At 63.2% G+C, this 18,507-nt stretch overlaps 3 protein-coding genes across 3 annotated transcripts in view; 2 read left to right on the top strand and 1 right to left on the bottom strand.

The window, feature by feature from the left end:
* INTS3 (integrator complex subunit 3) overlaps positions 1–6,792 on the top strand; it is a 42,563-nt gene extending 35,771 nt beyond the window's left edge. The window contains exons 23-30 of the mRNA XM_009471404.2: positions 36–111; positions 1,837–1,950; positions 2,037–2,085; positions 3,113–3,280; positions 5,327–5,427; positions 5,640–5,712; positions 5,809–5,965; positions 6,055–6,792. Of these exons, the coding sequence (XP_009469679.2) occupies positions 36–111; positions 1,837–1,950; positions 2,037–2,085; positions 3,113–3,280; positions 5,327–5,427; positions 5,640–5,712; positions 5,809–5,965; positions 6,055–6,132 (816 nt within the window). The 3' untranslated portion in view covers positions 6,133–6,792. The remainder of the gene's footprint in view (positions 1–35; positions 112–1,836; positions 1,951–2,036; positions 2,086–3,112; positions 3,281–5,326; positions 5,428–5,639; positions 5,713–5,808; positions 5,966–6,054) is intronic.
* Positions 6,793–7,510: 718 nt separating this feature from the next.
* Positions 7,511–11,217, top strand: SLC27A3 (solute carrier family 27 member 3). Its single transcript, XM_087772308.1, has 10 exons — positions 7,511–7,982; positions 8,606–8,815; positions 8,892–9,050; positions 9,129–9,253; positions 9,324–9,518; positions 9,601–9,691; positions 9,766–9,964; positions 10,055–10,152; positions 10,238–10,368; positions 10,447–11,217. The coding sequence occupies exons 1-10, from the start codon at positions 7,511–7,513 to the stop codon at positions 10,621–10,623; spliced, it is 1,857 nt and encodes a 618-aa protein (XP_087628434.1). The 3' UTR covers positions 10,624–11,217.
* Positions 11,218–16,832: 5,615 nt separating this feature from the next.
* GATAD2B (GATA zinc finger domain containing 2B) overlaps positions 16,833–18,507 on the bottom strand; it is a 40,560-nt gene continuing 38,885 nt past the window's right edge. Inside the window, exons 9-11 of the mRNA XM_087772314.1 lie at positions 18,255–18,365; positions 17,599–17,716; positions 16,833–17,291 (exon numbers count right to left, since the gene is read on the bottom strand). Of these exons, the coding sequence (XP_087628440.1) occupies positions 17,158–17,291; positions 17,599–17,716; positions 18,255–18,365 (363 nt within the window). The 3' untranslated portion in view covers positions 16,833–17,157. The remainder of the gene's footprint in view (positions 17,292–17,598; positions 17,717–18,254; positions 18,366–18,507) is intronic.

Here is an 18,507-nt window from a genome sequence, read left to right as displayed (position 1 = left end):
GGCATCCCGCTAACCCCGTTTTCTCTGCCGCCCAGTTGCAGGAGCTGGTGTGCCACGTGATGATGGGGAACCTCGTCATGTTTCGGAAAGACTCGGTGCTGAACATCCTGAGTGAGTAGCACTCCTGCAGGCCCGAGCGCATCTCGGAGAGGGCGGGAGTGAAAGCGGAGAGGTTCCTGGGCAGCCCCAACCCTTCCTGCCCTTTGGGCCCCCGTTTTGCAGAGAGACCCCAAGTCCCTGGAAAGGGAGAAGGCTGCAGCCTTCACCACAGCTTTGCCCTTTCTGATCGGGAGGGCTGTAGTCCCTGGCCACGCCGCCATAGGAGGAGCCCTGCAGAAGCTGGCTGCTCACGCAGCGTCCGAGAGAGGCTCTTGGGCTGGCCATGTTATGCCGAGGTCTGGATTTCCTCATGGTATTATTGCCGCTGCTTAAAGGATCACTGCCCTAAACTGGATTGTTCAGTTTAGCTGTGTGATCCAAGCTGTGCGCTCTAATGGGTTTTACCCGGCTGGCTGTACGATGGCTTGGGAGCCCTGGCTCTCCGTGGTGCCAGGCAAAGTGTAATCCAGGGCTCTGTGCATCTGCAGCCTGCCCGGGCAGAGGAAAAAAATACAAAATGAGAAAGAGGAAAGTCCTAAAATCTCCCCCAGCTCTGCAGCCTCTCCGCGTGGTCCCAGCTGCTGCGTCTCCGGGGACGTGAACTTGTCCTGGTGCACACCCGTGGCCAGTGCTGCGCAGTCGGCTGTTCCCTGCTGCGCAGCAGCTGATACGGCGGTGCTGGAGGCCAGGCCTTCCTGGGGACGGCTGTAACCTCTTCTCCCAGTGCAGCAGGGGTGAGGGCAGCTGGGACGTGCTGGCAAAAGGGTGGTCAGAAAAGTTAGAACCGGCATTTCCCTTTGTTTTCTGTTGACTGTGACACCCCAAGAGCAAAAAGGCCCTCGTTGCTGTTTAGTCTGGCCCTTAGACCGCCCTGAACTAACAGAGTAAGCCTCTCGGATGGACACCCAGCCCTTTGCCAGGGCCACGGTGCCCTTCGCCACTGCGTAGGGAAAGGCTGGTGCCTGTGATCTGTCCCTCGCAGCATTCCTTGCCTTTCCCCCAGGATCACCAGTGGGTGACCCAGTTCCTCTCGTCACTTTTTAATTGCACTTCGGCTCACATCTGTGCAAGCTGCTGGCTGTCACACAGCGGAAAAGCCCTTTCAGTGCCCAGCCAATGCTGCGTTTTGCCCGTGTGTGCCCCGTGGCTCCTGCCCAGCAGTCAGAGCTGGCCATCGCTGCAGCCCTTTGGGCAGAGCCAGCGTGGAGAGCTCGGTGCGTGGGAGCCAGCGGTTCCGGAGAGAAGCCCCATCGCCCTGATCCGATGGCTGCCTAGATCCAGCTCTGGTGTTACACAAGCTGCAAGCAGCAGTCTAAGCCCATTAATTAAAAGAGCCTCGTTAATTCTCTTCCTCTGAGCCCCAAGCAGCTGCTTTAGTGACTTTGCAGCTCTGTCACCCATGCCTCAGCTGGCAGAGCCTGCGCCGGTGCCACCTGCCAGGTCCCGGAGCCCCTGCTCGGCCTCGGCACGCGTGGGGCTGCCCGTGCTGCTCACGCAGCTGCCCTGGCACGGCGCGAACCCCGACACGCAGCAGGGTTTGAGGCACCGTGCCCCTCTCCGTGCCCTGCTCTGGGCTGGAGGGGTGGGTATAACGCCAGGCGGGAGCAGCGCCGGCCCTGAGCGCAGCTGAACCTCGCAGAGGGGCTGTGGCAGAGCTGCCCGCGGTGGCTCTGGCAGGTCCCTGCCCTTCCTCCGGGTGCTGTGCAGCTCCCCTCACCATCCTGTGCTTCACCCTAGTTCAAAGCCTGGACTGGGAGACCTTTGAGCAGTACTGCACCTGGCAGCTCTTCCTCGCACACAGCATTCCTCTGGAGACCATCATCCCGATCCTGCAGCACCTCAAGTACAAAGGTGAGCTTTCCCCTGCTCGGGAGAGGCACGGCGCTGGGCCACGGCGGCCACGAGCTCCTGTGCTGAGGATGTTCCTTCCTTTGCAGAGCACCCTGAGGCGTTATCCTGCCTGCTGCTGCAGCTGAGGCGAGAGAAGTGAGTGCCGCCGAGCACAGGGCTGTGCAGCACTCCGCAGAGGGTCCTGTGGCTGTGGGCTTGTGGGGCACGCTGCGGCTGGTGGCTTTCCTGAGCACTGTCAGCGTGGTGGGGACAAGGGGATGCCACCCGCTCCGGCTTGGGCTGTTTGAGAAGCGAGGTGTGGGGAAAGCCCCTCTTGCTGGCACTCCCCAGCTCACTTTGGGTGCGAGTCCTTCCCTGGAGCCCGTGGGGACGAAGTAGGGTGGACACGTGTGACGAGACCCCAGCGGTAGCACCCTTCCGAAAGGCAGCAGCTCCCTGCCGTGCCGCAGCGTGGGGAGCACCGTTTGCCGAGTGCCGATGGGCTGTTTTGTCTTTCACCTTGCGCATCCTGGAGCCCATTAACGGAGAGCAGGCTGTCACCTGCCCCCCGGGGCACAGCATTAGAGCTGCCTTGGCATTGATCCGCGCTGTCTCTGCCTGCTCGGGTGGATTGGCCGCATCCACTCTGAGTGAAGAGCACTTTATTTGTTTTCATTAACGCAGCGCATGAGGGTGGCTAATCTAATCCCAGCTCTAAATTGCGTTAGTGAAAAGCCCGTGATGACGGAGAGCGCAGGGGCGAGCTCGGGCCGCCAGCGTGCAGCAGCGCTTTTCCCACGGCGGGGAGGGAGTGGGGCTGGCACGACTGGGTGAGCTTGGTGGCGGCTAGTCCCCAGGAGGATTGCTTGCCAGCGATCTCAGGGAAGCAGAGGAGTCTGAACACTGCCCGTCATCCCCTGAGCCTGGGAGCCAACGCTGCTGGGGCTGCCAAAGAGCGTGCGGGTCCCCAGCGGTGTCTGGGGAAGCTTGGTCGCGTCTAAGCTGTGCCGGGGCTCCTGTGCCAGGTCCCTCGCGGCACGGCAGCTCCGCAGCCTGGTAACGTCCAGGTCTGAAGCCTCCCATCAGGCTCAAGTGGGCGGCAGTGGCTGCAGGGGGGACCCCAGCCGACCGGGTACGAACCGCTCGGCCTTCCCCCTCACGTGCCCTTCCCCGTTTGCCGCAGGCCCAGCGAGGAGATGGTGAAGATGGTGCTGAGCCGGCCCTGCCACCCCGACGACCAGTTCACCACCAGCATCCTGCGGCACTGGTGCATCAAACACGACGACCTCCTGGCCGAGCACATCAAGTCGCTGCTGATCAAGAACAACAGCCTACCGCGAAAACGCCAAAGGTGAGGGGCCGGGGCCGGCGCGGCATCTCCCGCTGTGTCCCCTGGGGCCGCCCTGCCACCGGGAACCGAGTGACAGACTCTGCCTTGTGCCCCGCTCCGCGCGCCAGCCAGGCAGCTGCGACGCTGCGTGCCGTCGGCGCGGTGCGGGCACACCAGCCCGTCCTGCCGGTTATTCCACCGTCTCCTCGAGGCCGGGGCGGTGCCGCTGGCCACCCACGCGCTGATGCTCAGCCAGAGCCCCGAGCGAGCGTCTCCGCTCCGGAGCCGTGCGGGAGGCTGCTCTTTGATCTCGCCCGCGCTGACACCCCGCCAGCAGGACCCTTTTATGCCGAGCCCGTTACCCAGGCTGCGTGGGGAAGCGCTTTCAGCTGCTTGTGTGAGCAGTGCCAAGGCTCGGTGCTCCCCTGCTGCGGCGCCGGCCAGGCAGGCCCCTCTGCTCGGCCCCGCTGTGCCCGCCTGGGCACAGCTGGATGTTCCCAGAGCATCTTTTGGTGCAAATAATCTTCTAGATGTGGTTCGCTTAATCTCTGCTGGGACGCTGCTGCCTCGGGGGTGGATGGGGTCAGGGCCCCTCAGTGCAGTGGGACTAAAGGACGCAGCCGGGCCAAGCCGTAGCCTGCGGAGGTTAAATCCCAGCTCCCCGGGGCAAGGTTCCTGGCCTCCGGCCTTTGGAGGGAAGGGGCGGAGGGCTTGTTCCCGGCCACCCTGCGTGGGCAGAGCTGTGGGTGCTGGAGGAGGTGGCCAGACCTCACCGCTGCGGGAGAGGAACGGAGAGGAGCACGGGGTGCCGCAGCTGGTCCTGCGCTGCTGTGCCGGCTCCTGGCCGTGATGGCGCATGGGACACCTCACCCCAACCCCAGGGTGTCCCTCGGCGGGGAGGCAGGGGCTCTTTCTGCCGCTCTCAGCTCCCCGGGTGACTTCCCAGCCTTTTATCCAGCCTCAAAGACCAACAACATCAGGGTTGCCCAGTCCCGCTGCCTGCTCCGTGCCGGCTCACGGCAGCGCGGGCGCGACCAGCGCCGCCGGCAGCCCCTCGCTGCCGGGGCCTGGGTTGGGGGGAGAGGAGGGTGGTCTGCTCCGGCAGCCCCCAGCCCGCCGTGCCGGGCTGACGGGGTGCTCTGCGGCCCATTCCTGGCTGGGTGCCTGCAGCCCTTTGCTGGAGTAGGAAGGACATCTAGTGTCCTGGGAAAGCAGAGCAGCACCGCGCTCCCGCCGCAGCGAGGGCTGCGGGTCCCCAAGGACCCCCACCCAGCACCCAGGGAGCCGGCACCACCGCGGCACGGAGCTGGGTCACGGCCAGCGGCTCGGACGGAGCCTTGCCAGGAGGTTCGCCATCGCCAGGATCTCGCTGGTGCTCCGTGTGCACGTCGCACGCCGGCACCAGGACAGCGGCCGGTCCCGCCGACGTCTCGGCCACCTCTGGGTGCCCCCAGCTCTCGGAAGAGGCTGCCGCGGAGGCCTGCGCCTTCATCTGTTCCTCCGCGTTAATTAATGGCCTTTCGCAGCTGAACAACGCGCCTATTTTCGCTGTGTTTCTGTTCCGGGATCCGAGCCGTATCCAGCTCTAATCCCTGCTAATTAACGGGCGGCCAGCTGAGGCCCCGGCTGTTGGCAGCGCCCGGGGTGCTGGCACCGCGCACCATCCTGCGGCCGAGGCTCAGCACGGGGCGCTTAGTGCTCCCCAGAACCGCCGGGGATGGCGGCGGTGAACGCCCTGAGCAGGATTTATCCCCTTAATCCCTGGGCTGGAACAGCACACGTAGACCAGCCCCAGGGGACCCCGCGGGTGCTGGAGCCGGAAAATGGATCCTGCGCTTCTCCCCATTCCCCGAGCCCCCCTGCTCCGGCCGCTGGGTGCTGGGGCACCCCGGGGCAGCGCAGATGGCAGGGTTACCTGCGCCCCGCATCTGCCTGGGGGTTTGGGGGTGCTGCTGCAGGGCCGGGACGCTCGCTCTGCCCACCCGCAGCCTGTCGTTGGGGGGACAAGCTAGGGGTGGGCAGGGGGAGTGGGGCGCACGCTGACGGGTGCTGTTCCTCTGCCCTCAGCCTGCGCAGCTCCAGCAGCAAACTGGCCCAGCTCACCCTGGAGCAGATCCTGGAGCACCTGGACAACCTCCGCCTCAACCTGACCAACACCAAACAGAACTGTACGTACTGCCGCGCAACCGGGCCAGCCCCGGGGCCGCAGCCGCTGCCCGTCGCCGTGACGTGCCCCAGGCCTCACCTGGGAACTGGGATGCTCTGGGATACTGGGAGCCCCTTGCAAAGCTACGAAAACCCCGGATGGGTGGGGGGTTCCCCTGCCTGGGGGTACCCGCTGTCGGGTCTCTGACTCCCGTTTCTGCTGGTTCCTTGACAGTTTTCAGCCAAACCCCGATCCTGCAGGCGCTGCAGCACGTCCAGGCCAGCTGCGACGAAGCCCACAAGATGAAGTGAGTCGGCCCTTCCCTGCCCGGCAGCCGGTGGCCTCGGGACCCCCGGGTGCCCCGACAGCGCCTGACCGCCCACCACCCCCTGCTTCCTCCCAGGTTCAGCGACCTCTTCTCCCTGGCAGAGGAGTATGAAGACTCCTCCACCAAACCCCCCAAGAGCCGCCGAAAAGCCACCCTCTCCAGCCCCCGCAGCCGCAAGAACGCGGCCCAGCCAGCCAACAACGAGGAGGAGTCGGCTTCCAGCAGCGCCTCGGTAAGCGTCCCCGTCCCCCCGCAGCCCCTCGGCCGCATCCCTGCTCCCAGGAGGCGCAGTGACCCCCGCTTCCCCCTCTCCCGGCACAGGAGGAGGAAGACACCAAACCCAAACCCGCCAAAAGGAAAAGAAAAGGCTCCTCCGCCGTGGGCTCGGACAGTGACTGAGGGCTCTGCCCTCTCCCCCAGCCGCTCTCGGGTCCCCGTGGTGCCCGGTGGCCCTGCCACGCTCGGACAGAAGCCATGGCCAGGACGGGAAGGAGAGCACGCGTCCCCTCCGGGAGCCCACGGGGCCGGGGCCACCCTGGCTCCCACTGCGGGCGCTGCGCTTCCACGCCAACCCTCCCCGCTTGACTTTTTAGCTCCTTTTTAGCGGGGAGGGATCGGACCTGGCTCCAGCCCCTGCCCGCATCCAGGGGCAGCGTGGAGAGGGGTCCCCAAGAGGGGACACGGCACCACGGGGAGGGGAAGGGGACTCGGGGGGCGGGGGGGGGGATATCACCAGTCCCCTATTTTCGTATACGAAATGTAAATAAACAGTGCGAACTGAGTTGCTGCTCCAGGATGCTTTGGGGAGGGGGGAGCTCGGGTCCCTGCCTGCGGGGACGAGGGGAGGCCGAGCCCCCCCGCAGCCTCCGCTCCCCTCCCAGGGCCGCGGCTCCCCGGGGAGCTGCTGCGGCGGGGGGGACGCGCCAGCACCCGCCGGGCAGCGCCGTCGCGCATCGCCCGCGTGAGAAGGGGACGCCGCTCTCCCGCGTCACCCCCGGAGCTATTAGCGTTTTTAAGTGTTTTTAAAAAAAACAACAATAAAAAACCTCTCAAACGTTTTGTACAAAACACCACCTCTTTCTGCCGCGTCTCCCGCGGGTCCCCAGGGCCAGCGGCCCCCCGCGCAGCGTGGCCAGCAGGCCCTGGCCTGTGGCTCCCAGGGGCCCGCGGTGCTGCCAGCTCCCCCCGAGCCCCAGGGGGAACCGGGGACGAGGGGCGGCCACGGGGAGCTGGGGGGGGACCACGGCGAGGGGATGGGGTTGGGGTGGGAGAGGGGTCTGGGGTGAGGACAGGGATGGGATGGGGGGAACTGGGGGCAACTGGGGAGTTTCAGTGGGTGAGGGGGACAGGGCTGGGGATGGAATGGGGGGCTGTGGTGGGGAGGATGGGGACAGGGTGGGGTCTGGGGGGGACAGACAGGGCTGGGAATGGGAGAGGGGTCTGGGGGAGCGGGGTGGGGACGACATGGCGGGGGGCCGTAGTGGGGCCAACAGGGACGGGATGGGAGGGTCCGGGACGGGGCTGGGAATGGGAGAGGGGTCCGGGGGCGTGGGGCGGGGCCAGGGACGTGGCGGAGGGGACGGGGGTGGCGCGGGGGGGCCGTGGCGGGGCCAACAGGGACGGGATGGGGGGGTGCGGGATGGGGGGACGGGGCTGGGAGAGGGGGGCCGGGGGCGTGGGGCGGGGCCAGGGACGGGGTGGGGCCGGGGGCGGGGCCGGGGGCGTGTCCCCGCCCTGGGCGCGTCCCGGCGCCGCCCCGCGCCCTGTGGCCGCCGCGATGGCGCTGGCCGCGCTGCTGGCGGGGCTGGCGGCGCTGGCGCTGCTGCAGCGGCTGCTGCGGCCGCACCTCTGGGCCGACCTCGCCTTCGCCCTGCGGGCGGCCCGGTGCCGGCGGCGGGCGGCGGCGGGCGGCGGGGGCAGCTTGGCCGCCCGGTTCCTGCGGGCGGCGCGGGAGGCGCCGGGGCGGCCCTTCCTGCGGGCGGCGGGCGGCGCCGAGCCCTACGGGCGGGCGGCGGGGAGGGTGGCCCGGGTGGCCAACGCGCTGCGGGGGCGGCCCCTGGGCGGCGGGGAGCTGGGTCCCGGGGCGACCGTGGGGCTGCTGGTGGGCAACGAGCCCCGCTTCGTCTGGGGGTGGCTGGGGCTGGCGGCGCTGGGGGCCCGGGCCGCCTTCCTGGGCACGGCGCTGCGCCCCGCCGCCCTCCGGCACTGCCTGCGCGCCTGCGGGGCCCGGGCGCTGCTGGTGGCGGACGGTGAGGAACGGGGGGGCCGGGGGGGACCGGGGAATGGGGGCGACACGGGGAGGGAGCGGGGAAGGGGGGGGGAAAGGCTCCGGGGGATGGGATGGGACCGGGGTGCCGGGATGGGAAGGGGTCCAGGGGATGAGGGGGACCGGGGAATGGGGTCGTACTGGGGGCACCGGGCTCATCGGGACCGGGGATGGGACCGGGGACACCGGGGACGGGAAGGGGTCCAGGGGATGAGGGGGACCCGGGATGGGAAAGGCTCCAGGGGACGGGGTGGGACCGGGGCCAAGGGGGCTCCGGGACAGCACCGGGGCCGCTGCGGGTGACGGGCTGTGGGGCACCGGGGTGGCACCGGGGCGCCGGGGGTCTCCGGCGCGGCCAGCCAGGGCTCGGGCAGCTCGGGGCTCCGGGGTGGCTCAGCGGGGGGGGTTCGGGTGCCCCCCATGGGTCCCTCCAGTTGTGCCATGTTTTGGTCCCCCAAACTGGCCCCATCCATGTGTCCTGCGTGGCTCCTGCCCCCTCACTCCGGGCCGGGCCCGGCCATTCGCCCCCTGGGCCGGGCTGGAGGGACCACGGGCCGTGCCCAGGACCCGTCCCCGTGCCAGCCTGTCCCCCCCCCCCGCTCCCAGACCTGTTTGCGGTGGTGGAGCCCATCCTGCCCAGCCTGCAGGAGGACGGCATCGTGGTGTGGGTGCTGGGCTCGGGGCCGTACCCCCCCGGCGTCGTGGCCCTGCAGGAGCTGCTGGATGCGGCCTCCGAGGAGCTGGAGCCCGAGGACGTCTGGCAGCCCGAGGACATGAACGACACTTGCCTCTACATCTTCACCTCCGGCACCACCGGTGGGTGCCTGGCGCTGGCGGGACAGGGTGCCCCGGGCGAGTGGGGGGGGGTCTGGATTCCATCTCCCCCTTCCAGGTCTCCCCAAAGCTGCCCGCGTCTCCCACCTCAAGTCCATCATGTGCCTGAGCTTCTACGAGCTGGTGGGAGCCTCCAGCCGGGACGTGGTGTACCTGGCACTGCCCCTCTACCACATGGCCGGCTCCCTCCTGGGCATCGTCGGCTGCATCGGCATCGGTGAGCAGGGCCGGGGCCCCCGTGGCTGAGCCCGGTGGCATTTCGGGGGGCTGATCCCCCCATCCTGGCTCTCCGCAGGGGCCACTTGTGTGCTGAAGGAGAAGTTCTCAGCCAGCCAGTTCTGGGATGACTGTCGGGCCGAGGGGGTCACCGTCTTCCAGTACATCGGGGAGCTCTGCCGCTATCTGGTCAACCAGCCCGAGGTCTGGGGGAGCCAGGGTGGGTGGCGCGGTCCGGGGGGGCCCCCCCAGATCTGACCCTGCGGCCCCGCAGCGCCCCGGGGAGCGGGAGCACGGGCTGCGGCTGGCGGTGGGCAGCGGGCTGCGCCCCGACGTCTGGCGGAGCTTCCTGCAGCGCTTCGGGCCCATCCGCATCGTGGAGACCTACGGGATGACCGAGGGCAACGTCACCCTCTTCAACTACACGGGGACGCCGGGGGCCGTGGGGCGCAGCAGCTTCATCTACAAGGTGAGAGGGGCCGGGGTGGGTGCCCCCCACCCCGTGCCCGGCCCCGCCAGGACCCTGATGCCCACCCGGCCCCTCTCCCCAGCTCTTCTCGCCCTTCGAGATCGTGCGCTACGACGTGACGGAGGGAGCCCCGGTGCGGGACGCGGCCGGGCGCTGCATCCGCGTGGGGACGGGTGAGTAGCGGGGATGGGGGGGCGGATTGGGGGTCCCCATGGGTGCCCCCCGTCATGCGTCGCCGTCCCCGCAGGCGAGACGGGGCTGCTGATCGCCCCGGTGACCCCCCGGACCCCCTTCCTGGGCTACGCCGGCAGCCGGGAGCTGTCAGAGCAGAAGCTGCTGCGGGGGGTCTTCGCCGAGGGTGACACCTACTTCAGCACCGGCGACCTGATGGAGCAGGATGCGGCCCAGTTCGTCCGCTTCCGCGACCGCACCGGGGACACCTACAGGTGCCAAAGGCCCCGCTGATGGGGGACAGCCCCACTGCATGGCTGGGGGGCTCAGCCCCATCCTGCTCATCCCTCTCGTCCCTCTCCCAGGTGGAAAGGCGAGAACGTGGCCACCACGGAGGTGGCTGAAGCCTTGATGGCCCACGAGTCCCTGCAAGAAGCCACCGTCTACGGCGTCACTGTGCCAGGTACCGATGCTCCCCCGATCCCGCCATGGTGGTGTTGCCCCCCCCAGCCCAGCGGTGGCCCCCCAAGCTCTGCCCTCGCCCGCAGGCCACGAGGGTCGTGCCGGGATGGCGGCGCTGGTGCTGCGCCCCGGCTGCCGGCTGGACGGTCCCGCTCTCTACCGGCACGTGGAGCAGCTCCTGCCGCCCTACGCCCGGCCCCGCTTCCTCCGGCTGCAGGTACCGGGGTGGGCTGGGGTTGCAGGGGGATCGGGGGTGACCAGCGCTCTCCCCAACCCGGCCGCGCCGCCCTCCCAGGAGCGCCTGGCGATGACGGAGACCTTCAAGCAGCAGAAGGTGCGGCTGGCGCAGGAGGGCTTCGATCCGACTCGCGTCCCCGATCCTCTCTTCCTGCTGGATGAGCCCACCAAAGCCTACGTGCCCCTCAGCCCCGCACTCTGGGAGGGCGTCCTGGATGGGAGCCGCCGCGTTTAGACCTCGCCCAGGTGCCCCGAGCCCATGGGTGTCCGGGCACTGGGTGCCCCAAAGCGCCCCGTGTCCGTCCCACCAGCACTGGGTGCCCCGCGGGTCCTCCACGTCCATCCCGCCACCCCCGGGTACCCCACATCCGTCCTGTGGGTCCTTATATCCATCCTGCCAGTCCTCACGTCCTTCCTGCCATCCCTGGGTACCCCACGTTCATCCTGAGCGTCTCCATGTCCATCCTGCCATCCCCAGGTCCCCACGTTTGTCCTGAGGGTCCCCATGTCCGTCCTGCTGTCCCCATGTCCGTCCTGCCGTCCCCATGTCCATCCTGCCCTCCCCAGGTACCCCCGTCCGTCCCGCGGGTCCCCACGTCCGTCCCACTGTCCCCAAGTGCCTTCTGGCTCCCCACGGCCATCCGTGTCCCCATGCCCCCCCTTTGCCACCATCCCTGTCCCCGTTCCCACCCGTGGGGCGCCCACCCCCGGCCCCCACCGGGGTCCTGCTCTTTATACCTACGTCGTCTTGTTTTGGTGTTGGTGTTTTTTTTTTTTTCTTTTTTGGCAAATAAACTCTTTTGTAGCAAGTCTCAGTGCTGTCACCCCTGTCCCGCTGCAGGATTTGGGGGTGGGGGGGGGTCCCCCAGGGGCTGAGGCTCAGGGAGGGGGACACCAACGCCACCGTCCCCAGTCCCCGGGGGCTCTGCGGGGGCGGGGGACACTGCGCTTCAAGGGGCTCCCCCCCAAACCGTCCCCAGCTGGGACCCCCCAACGCACCACACCAGCCGCATCGAAAGTTAGAAACCATTCCTTTCTTTATTAAACATAGCTTGCAAGTGATAAATATTACAAAGGTTTTGGCTTTTTTTTTTTTTTAATTTTTTTTATTGTAATCCTTTCTCCAAAAATTAGCTTATGATTTGTCCTCAGCCGCCGCCTCCCCCGCTGGCAGCATTGACCCGGCTTCGCTTTGTCGTTAAACCAGATTCCGAACACAATGCAAAAAAAAAGGAGGGGGGGAAAAAAAAGAAAAAGTGGAAAAAAAAACCCCAACAAACCTTAAATTTGTGCAAACGGCCGGGTTTCCCGCACACCCCCCCCCCCCCCGCACCCCCCTTCTTGCAGGAGGATCGGGTTTGGGGTCACTTGTGGCTGCCCCCCCCCCCCCCATTCCTGGGCTCAGGTCAGGGCGATGCTTGTCCCCCCTCCCCAAAAAGCCACGGGGGGGGGGCAAATTTGGGGGGTGCAGGAGGCAGCAGATGGGGGGAAGCTGGGGGGGGGCAGCAATTGGGGTATTGGGGGGGGTGGTGGCACTGCAGGGAGCAATGGGGGGGCTGAGGCAGCGGGACCCCCGAAGGAGCGCTGGGATTTGGGGCTGGGGGGGGGGGGGGTCACAGCGGAGCTGGTGGGTGCAAACCAGGGCACAGGGATTTGGGGGTCCCGAGCTGCCCCCCCCCCCCCCCCCCGCCCAAGCACCGCGGGGGCCTGATCCTGGCCCCCAGCCCCCAGGAAGGGAGCTGGGGTGAGCCCAACGCTGTCGGCATCCAGGCATGGGGACCCCCCCCCCCCCCCCCCATGTGCTCCCCCCAACCCGGCTGCGCCGGGGCTGCCCCGCGCTCGCCCCTTCCTCCCAAGACGCTTTTGTGCCATTTCCCTGCAAACTGGGGCTGAAATCCCACAAACCGGGACTAAAATCCTCAAATTTGAGCCAAAATCCTGCAAATTTGAGCCAAAATCCTGCAAATTTGGGCTGAAATCCCACAAATTTGGCCTAAAATCCTGCAAATCAGGACTGAAATCCTGCAAATTGGTGCTGAAAAACTGCAAGTAAGGACTGAAAATCCCCAAATTTGGGCCAAAACCCTGCAAACTTGGCCTGAAATGTCACAACTCAGGACCAAAATCTTGCAAATTTGGGCCAAAACCTGCAAATCAGGACCAAAATCCTGCAAATTGGGGCTGATATTCCACAAATAGGGGCTGAAAACCTGCAAACTGGGACTGAAATCCTGCAAACCAGGACCAAAATCTTGCCAACTGGGGCCGAAATCCCACAAACTGGGCCTAAAATTCTGCAAATTGGGCCAAAATTCTGCAAATTGAGGCTGAAATCTCACAAATTTGGCCTTAAATCCCACAAATTGAGCCTAAAATCCTGCAAATGGGGACCAAAATTGTGCAAATTGGGCCAGAATCCCACAAATTTGGCCTGAAAGCCTGCAAATCAAGGCTGAAATGCCACAAATTTGCCCTGGAATCCCAGAAATTGCACCTAAAATCTTCCAAATTAGGCCTGAAATCCCAGAAATTGGGCCTCAAGTCCTGCAAATCGAGGCTGATAGCCCAGAAATTGGGCCCCAAATCCTCAATTTGGCCTAAAATCCTGCAAATTGAGGCTGAAATCCTACAAATTTGGCCTGAAAGCCTGCAAATTTGGGCCAGTATCCCACAAATTGGGCCTAAAATCCCAAAAATTGCACCAAAAATCCTCCAAATTAGGCCTGAAATCCTGCAAATCGAGGCCAAAATCCCAGAAATTGGACCCAAAATCCTCAATTTGGCCTAAAATCCTGCAAATTGAGGCTGAAATCCTACAAATTTGGCCTGAAAGCCTGCAAATTTGGGCCGGAATCCCACAAATTCGGCCTAAAATCCCAGAAATTGCACCTAAAATGCTCCAAATTAGGCCTGAAATCCTGCAAATCGAGGCCAAAATCCCAGAAATTGGACCCAAAATCCTCAATTTGGCCTAAAATCCTGCAAATTGAGGCTGAAATCCTACAAATTCGGCCTGAAAGCCTGCAAATTTGTGCCGGAATCCCACAAATTCGGCCTAAAAATCCCAAAAATTGCACCTAAAATCTTCCAAGTTAATCCTGAAATCCTGCAAATCAAGGCCGAAATCCCAGAAATTGGGCCCAAAATCCTCAATTTGGCCTAAAATCCTGCAAATTGAGGCTGAAATCCTACAAATTTGGCCTGAAAGCCTGCAAATTTGGGCTGGAATCCCACAAATTGGGCCTAAAATCCCAGAAATTGGGCCCCAAATCCTCAATTTGGCCTAAAATCCTGCAAATTGAGGCTGAAATCCCGCAAAGCGGGCCCCAAAATCCCACAAATTGGGCCAAAAATCCTGCAAATTTGGGCCGAGATCCCTGCTGGGGTGGGTTTTTTGGGGGGGGGGATGCGTGCCGCCGGGGGAAGAGGAAGGAGGCTGCAGACCGCAGGTTGTTATAGATGTATATTGTATATATGCCAATGCAATAATAAAAACAGTGCAAATACAGTTACAGTTTATAATACTCGTCCCCCCCCGGCCCCGCTCCCCCCGTGCTCAGCGCTGCCCCCCTCGGGACGCCCCCTCCCCGCCTCCGGGGCTGCTGGTGCCGCGGGGGGGCCGAGTTTGCGTGTGTGTGAAAGGCACAGATTCGGGAGGTGGCCGCCGCCACCAGTGCATCGCCGGGGCCGGGGGGGGGCCGCCGGTCCCGTGTCCCCCCCCTCCCCAGCACCGTCCCCCCCCCGAGCCGAGCCGAGCCGCCGGGAACCCCCCTTTTGCACGTTTCATGTCATACACACGAGGTCACACTACGAGAAGGACGTGACGACTTCCACAACACCCATGGCTAGGCGGGTTCGCTTTCCGTTCGGTTGTTTGTTTTTCTACACAATGTACAATTTTTTTTTTTTTTGTATTTTTTTTTATCCTTTTTTTCTTTTTTTTTTTTTTTTAATGTGTCAAGAAATAGCTTATATACACGAATGAGTCCTTGTTATAACATTTCGGCAGCAATATCATAAGCTAATGAAGGGGCGGGGGGGAGGTTAGAGAAGGGACGGGTTATGCCTTTGGAGGAACCAAAAAAAAACCAAAACAACCCCCCCCCCCCCCCAAAAAAAAATTCCCAATAAAAGCATTTTCACAAGCGGATCTACCCCTAGCTGTAAAAGAAACGCGAACGAAAGCGGAAAGAAATCCTTATTTCTGTATCCAGGAAAAAAAAAATGAAAAGGAAAAGGAGGATATTCTACCGTACATCACATCCCTGGGGGCTGGGGGGGGGGGGCTCAAGCGAAAAAAATAATAAAAATAATAATAATAAAACTGTTAAACCTGCGCAGGTCACAGCCGAAGCCTCGGGGGCACAGGGACGGCCCCGCTCCCTCCCCGGGAGCCCAGGGAGCACGAGGGGGCTCGGCCGCCCCCGCCGCGGTTTCGGGGCCGTTTTTGGGGGGGGGGGAACTGCCTGCAGACCCCGGGGCCGCGGCCCCCGCTCCGTCCCGGCCCCATCCAGCCCCCCGCTCCCAGGGGAGGGGGGGGGGGGGGGCAAAAAAGGGTCCCCCCCGTCCCCGGGGGCGGATTTCACTTATAGCACCATGAAGTCGGCATCTTGTTCTCCATCGGTTCCCTCCGTCCGCCCCCGCCGGCGCCGGGAGAGACGCGGCATTAAGTATTGCACTTGGGTTTTTTTGTATTTTTTTTCCCCACGTGTTTTTTAGTTTGTTTGTTTTTCGTGTTTTTTTTTTTTTGTTTTGTTTTTTTTTGTTTTTTTTTTAAAGTTTTATAATTTAATCTCAACCCATGCGCCCAGGTCACCTCGTACCTCTCGGTAACACCTGACGGGGGAGAATGGCACTTGAGCGAGGGACGGGGCAGGGGGCTCGACCACGTCGAAGGGCCCTGAAGTGAAGGATAAGCCGAGAAAAAAAAAAAAAAAACCCAATAAACCCCCAAAATAACCAAAAACTCAGGTTTAGCCAAGAAGAAACAATTCGTCAAAGTGCTCCCGTGGAAGCAGGGCGATAAAAGGAGATTTGAAAAGGATCTCAGCGTCCCGGGGCGGGGGCGTGAAGAGGGGAGCCAGCTAAACAAGAATAAAAACAAAAAACCCCACAAAAAAATATATATATGTATATATATATACGTCACTACGCTTCACTAGCTTCCAAAAAAAAAAAGAAAAAAATGTAAAAAAAATCAAAAATCCTTTTGCTTCTGGAGGGCCCCGGGGGGGTGGGGGCGCCCAGACCCCTCGGGGGTTAAGTGCTCATTGAATTGAGGGGGGACGCTGGCGGGGGGCTCCCGGACCCCCACCCGTCGAGCAGCTCCCCCCGGGCGAGCTGGCGCTTCAAAATTGCACGAGAAAATTTTAACGTCAGGGGAAAAAAAAAAAAAAAAAAAAAACTTTTAAAAAAGGAAATGAATTAAAAAAAAAATTTCTTTTTTTTTTTTTTTTTTTTGGAAAAAGCAACCAGAAAACTCTCAGGAAACCCCAGGAGCAGCAAAGCCCCGCGCGGACCCTCGCGTTTGGGCGCCGAGGGGTCCCGGCGGAGGCGAGGGGACGGGGGGGACGTGGGGACGGCTCTGCCGGGGCCTCTCCGGCAGCCGGGGCGCGATTTCGCTGGCTGGGGTTGTTGTCTGCGGAGGAGGAGGAGGAGGAGGAGGGGAGGGCCCGTTAGTGTGAAGGTTAAGTGCAAATAGAGCGTTTCTCAGACGACTTTTCGCGGCTTATTTCTTGCTTTGGGTTCGTTAACCGCCGGCCGGAGCCCGGGTGCCACACAGGGACCGCGGTGCCGTCCCCATCGTCCGCGAGGGCCGGCGGCGGGCGACGATGACCGAGAGCGGCTCCGGAGCATGCAAGAGCGCGGAGGGGAGAGGAGGGGGACTCACCGCGCCCGAGGCCAGCGGTCGTTCGCAGTCTGCTCTAGAGCCCGCTGAGAAGCACCGCCGCCGGCACGCACCACGGCAGCCGCCCACCGTGCCGGGGGCTCACCGGGCGGCATTGACACCCCTCTGCGCCCCGCCGGGCTCCTCGGGTCGGTCAAGGGGGTTGCCAGCACCGTCCATCGACCCCGCTGGCGCCGATGCCCGCACACCGGTGCCGACGGGCACCGGCTCCTCACCAAACCGGGCTCCCTTCCTCCGGGGAGAGAGAGAGAGGGGAGCTAAGGTGTTGGAATCGGCGTCTCCGGACTTCTTCTGCCGAGCCAAGGGAACCGTAGCACCCTACCGCGGACGGCAGTCCGGGCTCCAGCCCATCGCATCTCTTTGCCCCCGTTTCCCCGTGAGTCAGCATAGGCTGCCCTTTAAAAAAAATAATGGTCACTTAATGTCAAGTGGATGCCCTTACAAAGTCTCTGGAAAGGAAAAAAAAGGTTTAACCATCCATTTAGCAAAGGGGGGGGGGGGGGGGAAGAAAAAAGGAAAAAAAACCCACAACACAATTAAAAATTCTATGCTTTGTCATTACAAAAAATAGCATAAAACAAGCTTTAACACATGTAGAGTGCTGATTTCAAGCAGACATTGTTCTGACCTCGGGCAAAGGAAGTGACCTCTCACTGCTATAGAAAACCAAAGAAGTTAAGGTTTGGAAAAAGGACAGGTCGCTGAAGGTTTGAAATGGTTTGTTTGTTTGTTTGTTTGTTTTTTCATTTGTTTGTTTTTTGTTTCTTTTTTTTTGTCTTTTTTTCCCCGTGTACGGTAGGCACCAGTACAGGCACTGCATGCGACGGAAGTGGGGAGGAAGGGGGGGACGGTCAACAGGCGTTATTTCTGTCCGCTGATGGACTGCGATATAGAGCGGGGTGGGATCATATCCAAAAGGTATTCCCGCTGCCGGTCCGCCAAACTCGACGCTTTGTGGCCTCCGATCCCAGCATTCAGGTAAGCGATGTTAACACCTGGAGAGGGGAGAGAAAAGGAGGTGGGGACTCCTCCAGCTCCTCGGAGGTCCCTGGTTCCTGACCCAGCCCAGCGAGCCAGGACGCTCCCAGCTTTTACCAAGGAAGGAGTAATGTAACCCAAACCCACGCCTCTGAAATCCACGGAGGACTGCAGGGCCTCGGCGGCAGGGGGAAGGGAAGCACCACGATCACCATCAGCCTCTGCTGGTGGCAATCCACCCCCCAAAAATCAAACCAGGCGCAGAGCGACCCATCCCGCTCTCCGTCTAGCCCCAAGCTCTCCGGCGCGGACGGGGGACGTTACCTGGCATGCCGAGGAGACCGCCCGCCACCGACAGCTGGGGCGCCTGCGCAAAGTTGGAAAGCATGGAGCGGGCAGAGGTGGGGATGCCACGCTGCAAAGTGCTCTGGGGCTGCGGAGCCTGAGGAAGAGGAGAACAAAGTTGGTAGGAAGGCACTGGGATGGCCCGGCAGTCTGGAAGCAGTCGCTGACGGAGCTGCAGCCAGAGGGGTGAAGAATCCGTTGTGGTTCTTGGCTGCTATGTGGAAAACACAGTTTGCAGATGGCTCTGTAGAGGTACGTAATCGGGCGGCGGAGTCCGGGGCCGTGCTGCGGGCTCCCCCACCGGACGGCACGGGATCGACAGGGGAGAGATCCCGAGGGGAAGGGGTGGGAGGAGACCAGCAGCAGCTACGGTCTCTGCTGGCTCGAGGAAATGGGGTGCAGGGGACCCCAGTTAAAAGCAACCCTCAGTGCCCAGGGAAAAGGGCAGCCAGACCCCAAAGCTGCTGTAAGAGAGAAGGCAGCGGGATGCTCGCAGCTCCCTCATCGGGGAGCGCTCGCTGTGCCCACCCCGCTCCGAACCAGGAGCGCCCAGCTGGGCTACAAGCGAGGGGACGCGTAGTCCCGCTCAGCTGGGAGCTCAGCGCCGGAGCTCCGGAAGAACGAGCGCGGCTCACCTGCCGGAGCGTGTGGTGCCGCATGATGTTCTCCTGTTTGCTGACGCTGGAGACGGCAGGAGCTGCGGTGGGGGACAAGGCTGCCTGCTGCTGTAGCCTCTGCTCGATCTCCTGAGCAAAAGAACCAGAAGCATCCTCAGAGGCGCACGCCACCCGATTAGACCTCGCCGCCCCGACCAGACGCCACAGGTCCAAGCTGACCCCTCCGGCACCACGAGCAGGGCACGCCGGGGCTCACGCCGGCACCGGTGGC

This window comes from Nipponia nippon, unplaced genomic scaffold, assembly GCF_047370975.1.
Source record: "Nipponia nippon isolate SJK-2023a ecotype South Korea unplaced genomic scaffold, ASM4737097v1 scaffold_36, whole genome shotgun sequence".
Taxonomy (NCBI): domain Eukaryota; kingdom Metazoa; phylum Chordata; class Aves; order Pelecaniformes; family Threskiornithidae; genus Nipponia; species Nipponia nippon.
This window is presented reverse-complemented; position numbering and strand designations above follow the sequence as displayed.

What these genes read in the sequence shown, in the direction of transcription:
- SLC27A3 (XM_087772308.1), top strand. Translation starts at nt 7,511, where the DNA reads ATGGCGCTGGCCGCGCTGCTGGCGGGGCTGGCGGCGCTGGCGCTGCTG. An exon ending in ATCTGGTCAACCAGCCCGAG is followed by an intron (nt 9,254 to 9,323) that starts GTCTGGGGGAGC and finishes GCGGCCCCGCAG; the next exon opens with CGCCCCGGGGAGCGGGAGCA. An exon ending in CTGCATCCGCGTGGGGACGG is followed by an intron (nt 9,692 to 9,765) that starts GTGAGTAGCGGG and finishes CCGTCCCCGCAG; the next exon opens with GCGAGACGGGGCTGCTGATC.